Here is a 17,941-nt window from a genome sequence, read left to right as displayed (position 1 = left end):
ATTGAAGTATATCTAAATAATTAGCTCTTACACTAGTGAAATTTCTATAAATTTTCCATGAAAAAATTCTTAATAATTCCTTCAAATAAGGCTCTTCGCGACACAAATTCAAATGGTCTGTGATGAATAAAGTAATTTTACAAAAGGACATACATTACTGGAGGTTAGAAACTTGGTTATTGAAAGATTGAAAGGTTGACAGCTACATATATATGCACCTTTGAACAAGGATAACACTATATTAAAAGGCGGAGGCGTAAGGCGAAACGTTTTATGCAGTATGGAGTGAGACGTAAGTTTTCGAGACACGAAACATAAGTCTTCTGAATCTACGGGGAGTAGTCTCAGGTATATTCAATTTAATAATTTTATTACTAAGAAATAAACAAAAGTAAAACTTTCAATTATTTTATTAATTTTACAAATAAATTTTAATAAATAACCTATAATATGTATAAAAAAAAAATATTATGATTTTTATTTGAGAAAAATATTAATAACTAATAATGAAGAAAAAGAATATTACAATTACTATTTGAGAAATATCATTACATAAATAATTAAAAAATATGATTTAAAGCAAAAAAGGTTTAAAAACTTTTTTAAAAAAGAACGCCTAGGACATATGTTTTTACGCCCAGGACTTACGTTTTTACACTTAGAGCTTACGCCCTATGAATCTACATCTTCAATTTGCACCTCCGAGCATTTTTGGTATGCTCCACCCCATGACTCGCTCCAAAAAATGTTTTTGAGAACACCAAGTCTACTAGAAAATAAAGAATTAGCTACACATAAAATTCATAGCTAAACAGTAATGATTTCATGTTATTTTACAAAGTAACAACAGATTATAAGAGAATTCAATTAATTAAGAGTTATTTAACAATAAATTAACTAGTCCTTACCGATAAATTTCATACATACAAACTAATATTACCCCTGTCCTATCATAGTTGTCCATTATTGACTTGACACATGCATGTCTTAAGAATCAATAAATAATAGGGATAATATTACTATATTATTCTTTAACTTTATTAACTTTAATCTTTGAGAAATGTGTTAGATAATAAATAATATTTAATAGCAAGGATAAAATAGACACAAAAGATAAATTATCTCTTGATTTTTTAAATTGAATAAGTATTGTTGAACAATTAACTTTAATATAATAAATAACTATTGTTAAATGGAGAGAGTATATAACCTTTTTTATTAAGTACGTACAAATTAAAATTTCAACCATACGTACTCTCCTAGGTCGATTCTTTTTTAGTGTCAATTAATACACAAATAGACTTTGCAATAATGTCCATATAGTTCCAATGGACAACATGTCAATCTTGTCTTAATTATATGAGTTAGAAAAGTAGTTTTCGTAGAAAAAAAATGATTGAAAATTTTCTTTAAGACATCAACATATTTTCATCGTGCATATAGTACGATTTCACTTTATGATTGTATGTCTGCGGAGCTATTTGTTTAAGGGGTGTCAAAATATAAAGAAGTAAAATCGTGTAGAAGTCAAATTTGGTCTACTATAAATAATTGCAAGTTTACATACAGATTATCTAATATGATAGCAATATATACTATATATATATAACGTGCAAGTCATAGAATTCAAAATTTTGATCCTGTTATAAAACCCCGTTTTGGATCGCAATAAATAATTGAAATCATCCCTCGGTAGTGGGATAAATAAGATTTTCTACGATATTAATCAACGGATTTAAGTTCGAACAAACTTCTATTACAAATAACTTTTTTATGAACCTTCATACGATCTAAATTAAGAGGATGTTTAGGTTTTGAATATCATGTTACATAATTATATATATATATGTATATAAAAGAAAAGAATCATTAATGAAATTATGAAAAATGTCAAAAATGTCCTTAAATTATGTGAAATAAATAAAAATATCCTACATTTATAGTTTGGTCAAAAAAAATATTTATTGTCAATATTTTGGTCCAAAATGCCCTTGATGTTAATAGTTTGGTCCAAAAATACCACTATTGTTACTAAATGGGTCAAAAATCCTCTTTTTCAAATAAATATATTATTATTATTATTATTATTATTATTATTATTATTATTATTATTATTATTTTAAGGAAAAATTACTGAAATACACGTCTTATGTTTCCCTTATTTCCAATATCCCCTTCTATTTTTAAAAACCTCTAAAATTCCTTATTTCTTTAATGTATCCGAGCCAGTATTTAATGTATCCGAGCTAGTTTTTAATGTATCCGAGCTACATATTATGTATCCGGTTTATGTTATAATGTATCCGAGATACTCTTTAATGTATCCGAGCTACATATTATATATCCAGTTTGTGTTACTTTTTAAGGGATTAATGTAATTACAAACTAATAAGGGATAGATTGTAATTTCATATTAAAACTACGAAATTTATGTAAGTTATACTTTTAACACATTTTGTTCTTAACAAAAATATTACCTTTAAAAAATCGTATTCTTGTTTTCTTTATTTTAAATGACTTTAACCAATAAAATGTAGAAAATATTTGTATCTTCTTCTTAATCTCAATTAAAATAGAATAACTAGGGATACCTTTTTAATGGATAATATATGTCATGTATATAAGATCATAGTAAACTCATCGTTGATTTTCATTTAGATATATAACAATAAAAAATAATTATAACAAAATAAGAAATATTTTTTTTTTTTTCAAATTGAAGTGGGATAAACATTTGTTAATAAAAACTATTATTAGGAAAAGAATGTGTTAAAAAAGAAAATAAATAATATATTTATTTATTTTTTAAAAATTAACTCATTAATAAGTAACAATAAATACATTTTTGGATCAACATATTAATTAATGGCATTTTTACTCAATTTCACATAATTTAAGGACATTCTTTACCTTTTTCCGATGATATTATTAAGGTGACAATAACTTTCTTTTCTATAGTATTTTTACTATAGTTTTTATTTTGTATTTGTCAAAACTTGTTTTTGAAAAAAAAATTCTCGAGACAAAAATCAATCAGAAACAACTTCTCTACTTCATATATATTACATAGAGATCGATAAGATAAGTGTACATTCCATTTTATTTAGATTCCACTTATGCTATCACATTGGCACTATCCCAATAATGATCATTAACGGCAATAACTTAATTGCCACTAATTATGTTTTTTAGAGACAATTATCACTCTTTGTAAATGTTTCTAAAGTCTATAAAGACATTGAATCCAATGACAATTAACTAACCCTGATAAAAGTTTTAACACTTTTTATTAGTATATGTTTATTAACGCTATATAAAAGTAATTTGTATATAGTGTGAATATATTATTGTTGTACGTATTGAAATTATTGAGGTGGGCTAATTACATCACACTTCATTCTTTTTTTTTTCATTCTATATAAAGGCAATAAAATCAAGCAATTCCATGCACTACCCCAAACCAAAACATTTCCCTTTGGCTTTTGCCTTTGCCATTTCTTATTTCAACTAATACTCGAATTTCTTCTGTTTCATCGATTTTGTCTGGATTCCACCTTTTTTTTTCGAAAAAAATGAAGTTGGAAAATGGTCAAAAGATTGGGAGGGTCCATGAGAGAGCTGAGGGTCCTGCAAAAATTTTAGCCATTGGGACAGCAACTCCTTTTCATTGGGTTGATCAAACCTCCTATCCTGATTATTATTTCAAGGTTACAAATAGTGAGCATTTGGTGGACCTCAAAGAAAAATTTAGACGTATTTGTAAGTTATATTCCCCTTTAATATTACATATTTATCGATGTTATTTACTTTTGAACGTTTAAGTTTAATACATTGATGATATAAAGTATAATCGGGTCACTTAATAACATATAATAATATATCTTATTTTTAAAATTATAAATTTTACATTTTAAGAAGGTTTTGCGGGTAGATATATCTTTTTGGAAGACTTGACTAAAAAGTAATTACTCTGTCAATATATATAACTTAATTAAACTAGGTAAGTGATAAGCATATTCAATGGAGTAACATTTATTGGTAAGTTAGAAAAAAAAAGGCAAGTAATCAATTAAAACATGTTAAATCACACTGATGATATAAGAAAATTATTGCACACTACCAATGTATATCATTAAGGTGATATTTGATTCGACGATATGGACAATCAATTAGATGAAAATATCATTTATCAATGTGTGAGACATCTATTGTTACAAAGTGATGCCTTTAGAACTTAATTAAGAACTTTGAAACAAAATTCATTCGCTACATGCCAATATACATTTGGAGCATTTGTTTAGATTTAATGATCACTTGTATACAAACTTGCACTTTTGTTGAGTTTCTCACATCGACTATTAAGAGACGGGGATTCTATGATCTAAGATCATCACCTCTTAAGCTAGTTTTAAAGGTTGCTGATGAGCTAGATTTAATTGTACGTTTCTTTTATCATGTTCTAATCTTTTATCCTTCTCAAGTAGCATGTATAGAGGATATAAAATAAGCGAAAGTCGCTTGAGATAAAACCTATATTAATTATATAGAAAGAAATTTAAAAAGATAATCTATACATGTGATACAATGATACAAATTAGTTATATGAGATTAACTTACTCATGTTAATACATCTAGTTTAGATCTAATATTTTGTCATGTCAGAAAATTATATGTTATGTATAGAGAGCTTCTAATATTTTTTTACTAAAATGAACTTGAATGAAGTAACATGCATATTGAGAATTTATACATATTTGAAATTGAAGAATAATTTGTATTTGTGTAACATTGTTTATTATTTTGTCAATCTGGCATTTGTATGACAACACATAAACTAGAAATCATATAATCCCAGTGATGATTGCTTCGTGTTGTAGGATCAGTAGCATGAAATATATATTAATATATCTCTGCTAAAATTATATATCTTGGAGTACTATATATGGGCTAAGAAAATCATGCTAATATAAATATTTGTTATGAAGTGTTTGTATATGATCTAGTCATTAAACCTAAACAAATGGCGATCTTATCGTTAGGAAGCGTTTTACTTTTTAATGTGAAATTGTACGTGTGTAATTGATGTTTTCAAAATAAACAATAGTAACTACAAATTCAATATAATTTCACAAATACAATTTGAAGAGGATAAGATGTACATAATCTTACTAGTGCTCTAGGACTATAGCAACCCTCACGCATTGTCAATCCTTCTCCTGTATTTGATATTGAAAGCGATAATGTGAACAAGCTCACACAGAAAAAAGTTAATGTTCCCGAAATATAATATATTTATAGAGAGAGAGAAATATGTTATGACAGACCTACTTTAATTAAATTAACGTTTTACAAATGGAGATAGTATCCTTATTTCTGTTCAAGGTCAATTATATAGTGCCAGTCACTTATTACTTGCTCCAATATTATATAAATTATAAATAAGCTGGTTGATATGATTTATTATTAAGGATATATATTGTCCTCTTCCACTCATTAAAGGAAAATAAAAAAAATAAAAAAATATGGGCATTAATTGAGAAGGCAGCCCAATGGTTACACAAATTCAAAATAAATTATTTAATTATTCGCGTATTATGTTAAATTTGCGCATGTTTCACTATACTTTGAGGACAATTATAGCTCTAAAGACAAAAGGTATACATCGTAGTGAATTAACGTTAAATCTGCTTAATTAAATGTACTTATAATGATCAAAATTAGAATATATCAATAACTGAATGGTCAAAAATGATATTATCCCATCTACTCTCCCTTTTTTTCTTTTCTTTTTTACCATTTACCTCTAGAGAAATAGATTTTTTATTTTAATAACTGATTTTATTTTTCATAAATAATTTCAGGCAGCAGAACAATGATTAGGAAAAGGCATATGCTTTTAACAGAAGAAATATTAAAGAAAAATCCAAATTTGTGTTCTTATAATGGGCCTTCCCTTGATATCAGACAAGACATTTTGGTCTCAGAAATACCCAAACTTGGTAAAGAGGCTGCCCTTATGGCCATAGATGAATGGGCTCAGCCCAAATCAAAAATTACCCATTTAGTCTTTTGTACAAGAAGTGGTGTGGACATGCCTGGTGCGGATTACCAATTAATAAAGTTATTGGGCCTAAGCCCATCAGTTCAACGATTAATGATGTACCAACAAGGTTGTTTTGCCGGTGGCATGATGCTCCGGTTAGCCAAGGACTTAGCTGAGAACAACAAGGGTGCTAGGGTACTCGTTGTGTGTGCTGAGAGCTCAGCGATAGGGTTTCGCGGGCCGAGCGAAGCTCATCCCGATAACCTTATCGCACAAGCATTATTCGGGGACGGTGCGGTCGCGGTTATAATTGGATCGGACCCTAAAACGGGCCTGGAGAGGCCCATTTTCGAAATTGTCTCGGCGGCCCAGACGTTTGTACCTAACGGGGATTGCCACCTCGCGTTACACTTACGCGAGATGGGCCTTACGTTTCATTGTACTAGGGACGTACCACCGACTATCGCAAAAAATGTGGAGAGTTGCTTAATAAAGGCGTTTAAACCGTTAGGCATTTCAGATTGGAACTCGGTGTTTTGGATTCTTCATCCAGGAGGTAATGCAATTGTGGACCAAGTCGAAAGCACATTGGGCCTAGAGCCCGATAAGTTACGGGCCACGAGAAATATCCTTCGAGAATATGGTAACTTGTCTAGTGCATGTGTGTTATTCATATTGGATGAGATAAGAAAAAAATCTGCTAGAGATGGGCTGAAGACTACTGGAGATGGGCTGGACTTGGGAGTCCTTTTATCATTTGGGCCTGGGCTTACAATTGAGACAGTTGTGCTTCGTAGTGTGCCCATTTAGCATTTTCAATAATGGGCCCATTATGTCTCTCTTTTTTACTTGGGCCTGGCCTTTTATGATGTTTAATTTCATTTTCATTTTCTTTTGGGTGGAGTTTTTTCATCTATATGCATGTATTAATAAATAAAATAAATATCCACTATCTCCAGACATATTAGATATAATAAATATTGTGATAAATTAATGTCATTGTTATCTCTCTTGATTCGTGTATTAAATAGCCAACGTAGTTTACTTCATTTGAAAACTTGATTACAATGGGATTTGGTTAAGCTTATAAGATGATCAAATTGATGTTATGACTTCTTTACGTGTTTAATAAACGTTCGAAAGGTATATAGTTCTTATAATTTAAAATTAGTCTAAAGTTATAAGTTGATCACTCCTAACTTATAACTTTAGGGCTTATAAATACTTTTTAGTCAAGTTTTTTACTATTTTAGCATTAATTAATATTACTGTTTTTAATTCTCAAATATATTTTCTAAAATAAAACTCTAACTTCATATTCATTTTATATTTGTCATTTTTCTTTTTCTTTAAAAAGATACTATTAAATTTGGAAAAAAAGTAATAATTTAAAAGTTAAGGGTATTTTAGTCTTTTAATTAAAAATAGCTTATCATCATTTTTTTTTTGTTAAACATGCCAGTAAATTTCATTATCAATTTCTACGCGTAACTACTTATTTATAAAATCAATTTAAAAATTTAAAAATAATACTTCAATTCTTGAAATTAGGGGTGTTCGTGGTTCGGTTTGGATCATTGATTAAAACCAAAACCAAACCAATCTAGTTAGTTTTTTAAATTTCTAAAACTAAACCAAACCAAACGGCAAAAAATAACCGCCGCTTGGTTATTGTTGGTTTGGTTCGGTTTGATTTAGTTTTTCTGGTTTATCTGGTTTGAAAGTAATAGTAAATTTTTTGGGGAGTACTTACGTCGATAGCCACAAACATCTAGCACAGGAACAATCCACAGAAAAGTTATTGTCGGTTCAATTAAGCAATACTAAAGTTATCATTACAAGAACAAAGTGTTTCAATTAAGAGAAAGTGTGACTATTTTATGTGAAGTAGGATAGGTAAAGACCAAAATGGATTTTAATGGACTTGGACTTAGGATTGTTATAGTTGGACTAAAGTGTTGAGCTTGAGGAAATTGTAAAGTTAAACACTTAAGTTAATTAAAATTTAATAATATTTATATTTTATTTATGAATAATATATAAATAATTATAAAATTTATATATCTAATTTATCGGTTCGATTTCGTTATTTTTGCGTTTTTTTTTTTAGTAAAACCAAAACCAAACCAAACCAAATAATATCGGTTTTCAAAATTTAAAATAAAACCTAACCAAACCCAACCAAATATCGGTTTTTCAATCGATTTGGTTCGAATTGCGATTCGATTTATTTTTTTAACCATAATCATGAACAACTCTACTTAAAACTTATCAACTATTTACGATTAGCTAACCAAAACCAATGGAAAGCGATATACCAATTATTATATTGCTTATGCAAACTTGTGGGATGATTCTGTTAATGAGTATAATTAGTATAATAATTTAAGCATTAATTAGGTTAAATACTTTAACCTATATATTATGCCTTTGTTTGCGACAGTTTAAATCAATAGTGTGCACCTAATATGATTGCACAAATAACCTTTCGATTATAAATTTAATCGAATTCAATAATTTTGACCAAATCATATAAATATTTTTTAAGTAATATATTAAATAGTTAGAGAAATTAAATTTAAAATTCAGTACTAACGGGCAAAGTGCATGAATACACCGATCTTGATTCCACTATTTAACTTGTATCAACTTTTCAATTTTTTTTTACACGGCATTCACTTTATGTCAACATCAGACATGGTATATGATGTTTCATATAACTAAAATTCATGTATATGCATATGACCGACGTTCAATTATTTCCACATGAACTTCAACTATTTAAAATATAATAGACAGTTTCATAAAATATTTAGGGATAAGAGTTTGAAAAATATCTCAATTTTGGTTGGATTTGTTGTTGTGATACTAAACTTTCATGAGGACCTATTACCTGCCTAGACTATTTAATACCGTATTTTAAACATATATATTTGCTCACGTGGACATAAAAAATAATGCAAAATTATAAATAGTAATGTATCCACGTGGGCACATATATACCTTTAAAATACACTATTAAATAGTTCAGAGGGTAAAAAATACGGAATTAAATAGTCTAGGGAGGTAATAAGTCCTTATGAAAGTTTAGTATCGCAACAACAAATCCGACCAAAGTTGAGGTATTTTTCAGACCCTTATCCCAAATATTTATGTTATAATACTTATGATTAATATCTTAAAATTTAAATCTTGATTCTGCGTTACGAAATGATGAAAGATGAAAAAGCTCAATAGGAAGGCATCGACTTGCCTCATTATGATTTTCAAAGGCATGCACAGTGTAAAATATTCCAAAGTCCATAAATGAGTTTAAGTAGTTATGCTATTGAAAAATAAAAAATAAAAATTTGACCATATAATACCATATTGTTCAGATCAAGTTGCATTGTTTAATTAATGAATTCATATGTTCTGTCTAACTAGACATAACCAATACCTAACAAAACATTAATATTGTAGGGAAGCTTGAAATGAATTAAATATTCCAAGTGTGACTATAGTATATTATTCAAAAATAAAAATTATCGTTGTAGAGTGATAAATATTTCTGTATTTTTAATCAAGGTTTAAATTTAGATATGAATATTCCTTTGTTAGGAAGATATGAATTCGAATATATAATCGAACTTAATATACAAATATCAAATACTCAGTAGAAAAATAAAAGGAAACTATACGTATTTTATTCCATCAGAGAAAGTTGATCTACAATCATAGTAACCCTTAAAATTAGAGTACTCATAGGGGGATGCAATATAATGGATGAGACGATTCCTATATTCTTAATCAGATACTTTGTATTCGAGCTACAAAAAAAATTAAGAAAAAATCGAAGTACATCCCTAGGCTTTATATATCACGAATATGAATTAATCAATCAATTAATTCCGAATAGATAAAAAGCAAGATATATAAACTTATCTAGATGAAGAACAACCTTTTGAAACAAGGGATATCAAAATATTACTATATGTTATCCCTCCAATTTCCAAGTACATATCTTGATAACTTTCCTATATAGTTTTTTTTCTTTCAGTATTCGTATTGAACCTCGACTAATTTATATTTCACGTCACATAACTGATAACCCTTATTTAAGAAATACGCTTTTTCCAACAAGATTATATTCCTATAGAAAACTCAAACTCGATATCTTCGGGTAAAGATGAATGAATAAATGATATTCATTCCATTACAATTCTACGTACTTTAATTAGATATATTTCTATAAATAAAATATGGTAAGTCCCCCCAAAAATAATTTATAAATTAGAGGGGACAAACACAAGGTATCAATAACATGGCTCCTCTCAGAAAATAACGTGATTTTATACAAGTTCAACATGTGCCACTCAAATTTTTTATTTTATTTTTATGGACATAAATTTTACCACCAACAAAATTACGATTAGATTCATTCAACTAAAAAGTTAGTTGAATTTAACCAACATTAATATTTATATAATTTTATATGTTTAAGATTCTCTTGGAACAATTAATATATTCGTTATGGAAATTCTACAACTCAGAATGCACACAGTTGTTATATAATTGGTAGGATCAATAATAAAAATAGATTTTGTTTGTGTAATAATTAATTTCAGATAAATAGAAAAATCAAAAAATTATTCGAACATAATTTATTTGTTCTATCTCGAGAGAAAGTAACTTGATTTCTTAACAATATTGAGGAAGTTATAATCTTATAAGGACGTACACATAAGTAATTTAATTTGTGGGTTAGAAAAATTTCTTCTATTTCCACAAATTTGAATTTATTCTAATTATGTGTACTCGTAAGTTGTATCGCTTAACAAAATAAATCTTTATCTTGTATCTTGATTATGAACATGTTAATTTGATATTATTCAACTCACTTTAATCATTCAGTATTATTATTAATTAAAGAAATTGTCATACATGAGCACGAAAGTGGGTAGCTACCACTAGAAAGAAAAAGAAAAAAGAAACATACCCAAACATTCAAAAAATTTCGACGATAAAAGGGAGTTATTTGAATGATAATTAAGCACTTTTAATTAATTATCTTTAAAATTAATACTATGAATTTGAGTTTTCAAAAGAGTAAAAATGACAGAGAATCATGTAAAAATCCCCTCATTTAGTCCCTATTTTTATAATTCCGATATTATAATACGATTTCTCAACAAAAATCTCTTATAATATCACTTAAATGTTATAATATATAAGGCTATATAACAAAATAATATTTAAGAGAGTTTCTTTTATATTATATATATATTCTTGAATCTCGAATTTCACTTTCAGATCAATTGGACCTACAAATCATTCTACCTAGGTCAACATCTACCTACACTTGATCTTACAAATAGTAAATCTTACAAAATAATATTCAAGAGTGCTAGCTACAAGAAATCTGTTCTTTAGTGGCGATGGAAGTCGCCACAATAACTCAATATGTCGCCACTGATTACTTTTAATGGCGACTAGGCACCGTGGCAAGTACTTCCATAACTAAAAGTATTTTGTGACGACCCTTAAAAGTCGCCACAAAAAGAATATATTTGTGGCGACATTGTCGCTGCTAAACCTGAAATTATGCATCACAAAAAAGTTCCACATTGTTGATGCTAATATAAGTCGCCATTGAAAATTGACTTTTAGTGGCAACTTAGGTCGCCACTATAATTTTTCACATGTAGTGGCATTTCTTGTTGCCACTGCAAATGTCTTTGAGTGGCGACATAGATTGCCACAATAGAATTATTCATTTAGTGGCAACTCTTATCGCCGCAATAGCATGATCTTTAGGGGAGACTATAGTTGCCTCTAAATGTGTTATACATTTAGTGGCAACTTTGCCACTAAAACCTGTTTTCCCAACAATTGCAATATCCAATATTTTCATACATTTTTATGGCCACCTAATTTCTAAATTTTAATAAACACGTACATTGCCTACCAATAAAGCATCCAATTTTAATTAGTGAACACAAAAAATTCACAAGTTGAATAATGCAAATACTTCCATTACAAAAAATATTGTAGATTGTTTAATGTCAGTGTACATATGTGATAAGAAAAAAGAACATTATAGGCCTTCAAACTCGTCCTTCATTGACACCATTTGTGTTCTAGAATCCTGTCCCTGCAATTAAAAGTAAAAACATATGATTTCTTTGACAATTTTCATAATCTCATATTAAAATAAAAGAGGTAACCTTGAAGTAGAGATTACAAATGTATTTTAAGAATACAAAGAGACAATATGATCAATGAAAGTTGTGCAACATAGTTTAGTCCTAGTACACTAAGCTCAAATCTGAAAAAATGTCAAGTGTATTGCCCAACAGGATAAAAGTGGAGCAACTAAATAACTAAAACCCAATTTCGTCTTTTAAGGAGTTCAGGCAGGATAGAGCTCGGCAACGAATAAAGTAAGTAAACGCAAACCTTACTCCTACCTCAAAGGTAGAGACACTATTTCCCATAGACCCTAAACAATATTATAATCCATATCAGCTTAATAGTGATTAGTTCTCTCATATCGCACCCACTAAACCAAAGCTAGGCACACATAAGGTCTATAAACATACTTGGATCATTTCTACCAAATATTTAAGGCGTTAAGAGTTATCCCATCAAGAACTATCACAAGTTAAATTTAAAATACTTCAGACGAGCACTAACCAGTAGATTAGAAGCAGTTTTACAATAAGGGATCTTGGCTAGTAGCATTTCTCAAGCAATGAGTATGAAAAATTATGGAACTTCAAAGTGAGTCCCTTTTTTTTTTTGAAAAATTATATGATAAGGGGTGTCATATTTATAGTGAAAAATAAGACTCTACATACCGTATTTTATTTTTGGCGAGTTAACAATCAAGACAAATTCAGAAAATCAAAAGGATTCCCTTTTTTTTTGAAAAATTAAAAATAAGATATTAACAAGTAACAAATTAGGGATTAAAAAATTGGGGATTTCCTTTTACCAATAAAAGCTTCAACAACTAGAGAATATGAAACACGGTGGTAATGTTATAAAACAAACATTCAAATAATCCAATTCTGCTAATACAGAAACAAATAATTAGTAAATCAGACAAGTTCTCTGCTATAAGTTCTAAACTTAGCAGCAAGAACCTCACAAAGCCGCAAAAAAATAGAGCCTCGTAAAGCCGCAAAAAATGGAGCCTCGTAAAGCCGCAAAAAACATCAAAAGTTCGATCACACGGACCTAATTATTGGTCTTAAGCTAACAAAACTAGCACATAAGCTCGGGACTCATAAAATAATGAGAAGTGGGAGGGAAAATAGGATGTCGAGCTCACATACCAGTGTCGCATGATGTGGGAGACTTCTTTCATTTTTAAATTTGGGTTCAACTAGAGGATCCTTCTACAGATCCTTAAACTCCTTCAATGTGCGCTTCAACGCCATAAATTAGTTCGTATACCTTCAAATTAAAGCGCTAACCCAAATATAAATTCAATTTTTTCATCAAAATACACTAATCTCCAAATTCAAGTAAAGTAGAAAACGATTACAAACACAAATTAAGGTTGCAGAGATAAGAAATCTAAAGCATATAAAAACAGAAAATTATGAGATCTAAAGGATTGTTCATGCGAAAAATCATAGATAATTTAATTAACATTTATAGGCAGAATAGTACATGTAGAAGGAAGATGTGAAATTGGAGTGTATAGCTTGGATTAGGGTTTTGAGCCAATCCTAGGCTCAAATAGCAGTTTAGTAAAATAGATAAGGTAAAGGGAGGTTAAAATTGGGTGTCAATAGATAAAATTAAAATTTAATTTTTCTATTTTGCCTGTACAATAAACTATTTTTGAAAGTATAAATATTGTAAAGTTCTTCCATTGTTAATCTTGTTGTTGATGGATAAGACACATGAAAAAGAATTAAAGAGTAAATTAGTACGGAAGCGTGTAAAGTCAAAATAAATAAATAATATGGGACGGAGGGGAATATCTATGTTATCATCATTAATATTTATTGTTATATTTCTAACAACATAACAATATATTATATTGCTAAACTAGTCATTTGCATAGTTCGTAGAATAAATGTTATTACACATAGGAAATTACTCTATGTATATATTTAAAACACATGCTTTATATAATTAATTTAGTCCAAATGTTTATTTATCACAAATAACATCAACTATTTATTTTTAAAAAATTACATACTAAAAACTATTAATAAGAATTTTAATTTACATACTAAATTAAAATGAATATGAAAACAAGAGAAATTAGTGGCGAGCAAAAAGGTTGTTGCAAATTTTTAGTGGCAACAAAGTCGCCACAAAATAAATCTTTAGTGGCGACAGTTTCTAAGTCGCCGCAAATACATTTTCTGCCATTACTTCATCGAAAAAATAGTACATATTGTAGCGATTGAAGCAAAGTCGCCACTGTATATATTATTTACAGTGGCGATAATACAGGTCGCCTCTAACAAAATAAGCTTTTGTGGCAACAATTACACGTCGCCACAAAAACCTTATATTTTGTTGCAACTACTTATATCGCCACAGAAAGTCGTCGCAGAAAATCACATTTCTTGTAGTAGCTGAAGTGTCTTTGTTGTATTTTGAGCTTTGTGTCTTATGTGCTCATATTGTAAATCTACTTCTAAGTTATAAAGGATAGTAGATTGGTTGCTTGTCTAAGTATTTAGTTTGAGTCGTATTAACTAGAGTTAGTTAGTCGAATCATCTATGTTCTAGTCAAGTCTTTTTACATCATTGTTTTGATGTTCTCTTGGATAGAGTTGCCTAGGAGTGTCAACTAGAGTTAGTTGATGTTTGGGTGCAGCAGAGTTGCTGGTTGTTTAACTCTCATCTTCGAGATCTAAGTTGGTAGCTAGAGTTAGCCTTGGTGGGTTCTTAAAGTCTAGATCAACTAGAGTGAGTTGGTTTAGTGGGCAATAGGATAATTGCTTAGTTTCCTTTGTAGTAGAGTTGCTACGGTAAGGGGGAAGGGATTAAAGAGTTTTAATTTCTAGGTTGCAAGACTTTGTAATCTGAAACTTTGCTCTGTTTGAGTGAAATGGAGTTAGGATTGAAATTAATCATGTGATTACAGGTCATGATTTTCACCGTCCTTGAGCAAGGGAGTTTTCACGTAAAATCCTTATGCATGATCTACTTTGAGCTATTTATTTTCCGCAGTATTATTCTGTTTGGAGACCTAATCCTGTGATCACTGGTGGACGCCTACATTCTAACACTGTATTAAGTTGACATTAATCTAACCCCTTTTCGAAATAAACCAGAACCGTAGAAGTATACTTATTAGGTTCTATAGCTTCACAGCCATCAACTTTGTTCCTTACTTAGGGTACCACCATGTGAATGATTTCATAGAAAAGGTCAAAATACCAAAGTACACAAGTTGTACGCTAGGCGTTACTTGTCATCACCTTCGATTTTCGAGCTCATAATTATTACTTTATTCGTCTCAAATTATTTATTATAATTTCTAAATTCATATCATTAAAAATATTTAAGATAATTTTTTATTTTATCCTTAGGAGAAATTATATTTAAAACATAAATAGATAATCTTAATAGTTCAACTGATTAACTATCTGAACTTTCATGAGAATTCAATTTCTCGTCTCATAATTTCTTTCTAATCCTCTTGATTAGCATTTTCTTTGAGGACGTGTAAAAGAAAAATACGATAAATAACGTGCGATCGATCTTGTAACGTCACATTCAAGAAGATAGAAGGCGTTCACGTGCAAGGGTTCCGTAGCCATGTGGTTATGAGGCAGTCGGCACCAAAACTTGGAACTGCAGAGATAAGACAATATAATAATAATTAAAATAAGAGAGAGAAAAAGACCAACCACGGGAGTGGTGGATTGCGATTCTTGATCCTTATTCAGATGTCTCAAAAAATTTCGTATTGAATATTTTATTTAATTTTATATTGATTTTACACAATGTGAATACATATTAGTCTAATCAATAAACTTCAAATATCAGATGATTAAAAATAAAAAAGAATCAATTTTTTTTGTATTGAGCTTTTATATACGATTGTGAATAAATATTAGTCAAATTAATGAGTTTTGAATATCACATAGTTAAATAATTCAATTTGACTCTTACATATTCATATTAAGCGCTTTTATTAAAGTTATATGGTGTGAATTTATATTAATTAAGTGTTTTATCTCATATTAAAGTTATATGATATAAATTTATATTAATTAGATTAATAAATTTCGATTATCAGATGATTAAAGAAACATAAAGAAAGAGATGTGAGACTACATAAAGCTTATCTCACGGATCTTGCCTGTAGTATTATGGCTCCCACAATATCCCTTTAATTAAATGTTACATATTATAGTCTAGGTGAGATGTTACATTCTATATATATATAAACCCTTTTTTGTTCTTAGAAAATGGAGAGTTAGATGCAACAACAACAACTCTTTATATCAAAACAAAAAGGGAAAAAATGACTAAATGGGTCAAAACAATCACAACTCCATTTAGAAAAGCTAGAACTTTTTTCAATAATAATCAACAATCACCAAGAGATTCACCAAGAGAAAAGAAGTCACAAGAAGAAGGTATGTACAATTTGTGTATAATATAGTCTATGTGTTTGCGTTACTTAAGTCGAGAGTCTTGCAGAAACAATTCATGTATAGTGTTTTTTGGTCAAGAGGCAGATCTAGAATGAGTTTATTGCAATTAGCTCGAATCAATTAAACATTTAGTAAAAAAGGGGCTATAAATTGAGAAAGAGGTAGAGGTGTACGCATTTGATATAATCCAACAGTTTTTATTTAAATCTTGTATTTGTCTTTAGAAATTCATTTTAATTTAGAACTCAATTACCCAAATGGAGATAAAATCGAGAAAAAATTTATAAACTTCAAAATCTGGATCCGCTCATGGTTGGTTTGATCTTGTCTTAACAAATGTTTTGTTTTGTGTTAATTTGCAGACCAAGATAAGCATGTAGTAGATTTGCAAGGTGAAGTAATGGCTTGTGGATATGAAGATGTTCAAGTGATGTGGTCAATTTTGGACAAATCCAAAGCCATTAGAACATAAATCTCTGTTCTTTTGAGTTAAATCAAGGCACATATTGTACATATTTTATCATTATCTTGTTCATGTGGTGGCTAAATTGACGCCCAAAAAACAAGATTTTGAAAATTTTGATGATGTTCTATACATCTCCCCCACCTCCCCAAAAAAAAAAAAAAAAGAGCACAGAACAAGAATTATTTTTTTGGCTAATCCCCATGATCAATGAAAAAATCACGGAAAGTTTTATTGTATTTGATTTGCATTTAATTTTAGATTCAGTAATCAAAAAATATTCATTCATTTTATCCAGATGGCTATGTTATCCAATATGCAATTATTAACCTGATGGAAATATTTGATATGGATAAAATTTTAACCTAACTTTATTACCATGGTTTTCAAGTGTCTCTAATATTTAATTAGGGACACCATTACGCCGAAGCCATATTTGAATAACTCAAAAAAATAAAATAATGAAAAAGTAAAAAATATTATCTTAAAAGCATTTGTATATAATCTAGTCAAATACCATGAGAGATGAGAATTGTGGGGTAGGAGTATAGAGTGGTGGGGATGGAGGCTGCGGGAGTGGCAGTAAAGAGGAGACGTGTTAGAGGATGGGGAGGACACAAATCACGATCAATGTGAGAGGCTACATGTGAAACTTGTTTTTCCTACTTCCAATAGGACCAAACATGAAAAACATCAGATCGAACACACCCTTAAAATGCCAGATCCTGGGATAGAATCTTCAAGCTTTGTTAAGATGAGCTTTACTAAGCTATTCAAGAAACAAAATTCAGATACAAAGACAATCACCAAATGATA

General features: G+C 29.3%; 1 protein-coding gene and 1 long non-coding RNA gene across 2 annotated transcripts; both read left to right on the top strand.

Annotated features, from left to right (window-relative positions):
• Window positions 1-3,452: 3,452 nt before the first annotated feature.
• Window positions 3,453-7,010, top strand: LOC125830867 (chalcone synthase B). Its single transcript, XM_049510049.1, has 2 exons — window positions 3,453-3,759; window positions 5,862-7,010. Exons 1-2 carry the CDS (start codon window positions 3,573-3,575, stop codon window positions 6,851-6,853), a joined length of 1,179 nt encoding a protein of 392 aa, XP_049366006.1. The 5' UTR covers window positions 3,453-3,572; the 3' UTR covers window positions 6,854-7,010.
• Window positions 7,011-16,358: 9,348 nt separating this feature from the next.
• LOC125830896 (uncharacterized) lies at window positions 16,359-17,422 on the top strand. Its single transcript, XR_007443166.1, has 2 exons — window positions 16,359-16,644; window positions 17,025-17,422. It is a non-coding gene; the product is annotated as an uncharacterized LOC125830896 (long non-coding RNA).
• Window positions 17,423-17,941: the final 519 nt, after the last annotated feature.

This window comes from Solanum verrucosum, unplaced genomic scaffold (genome assembly GCF_900185275.1).
Source record: "Solanum verrucosum unplaced genomic scaffold, falcon-dt-bn FXZP01000049.1, whole genome shotgun sequence".
NCBI lineage: Eukaryota > Viridiplantae > Streptophyta > Magnoliopsida > Solanales > Solanaceae > Solanum > Solanum verrucosum.
This window is presented reverse-complemented; position numbering and strand designations above follow the sequence as displayed.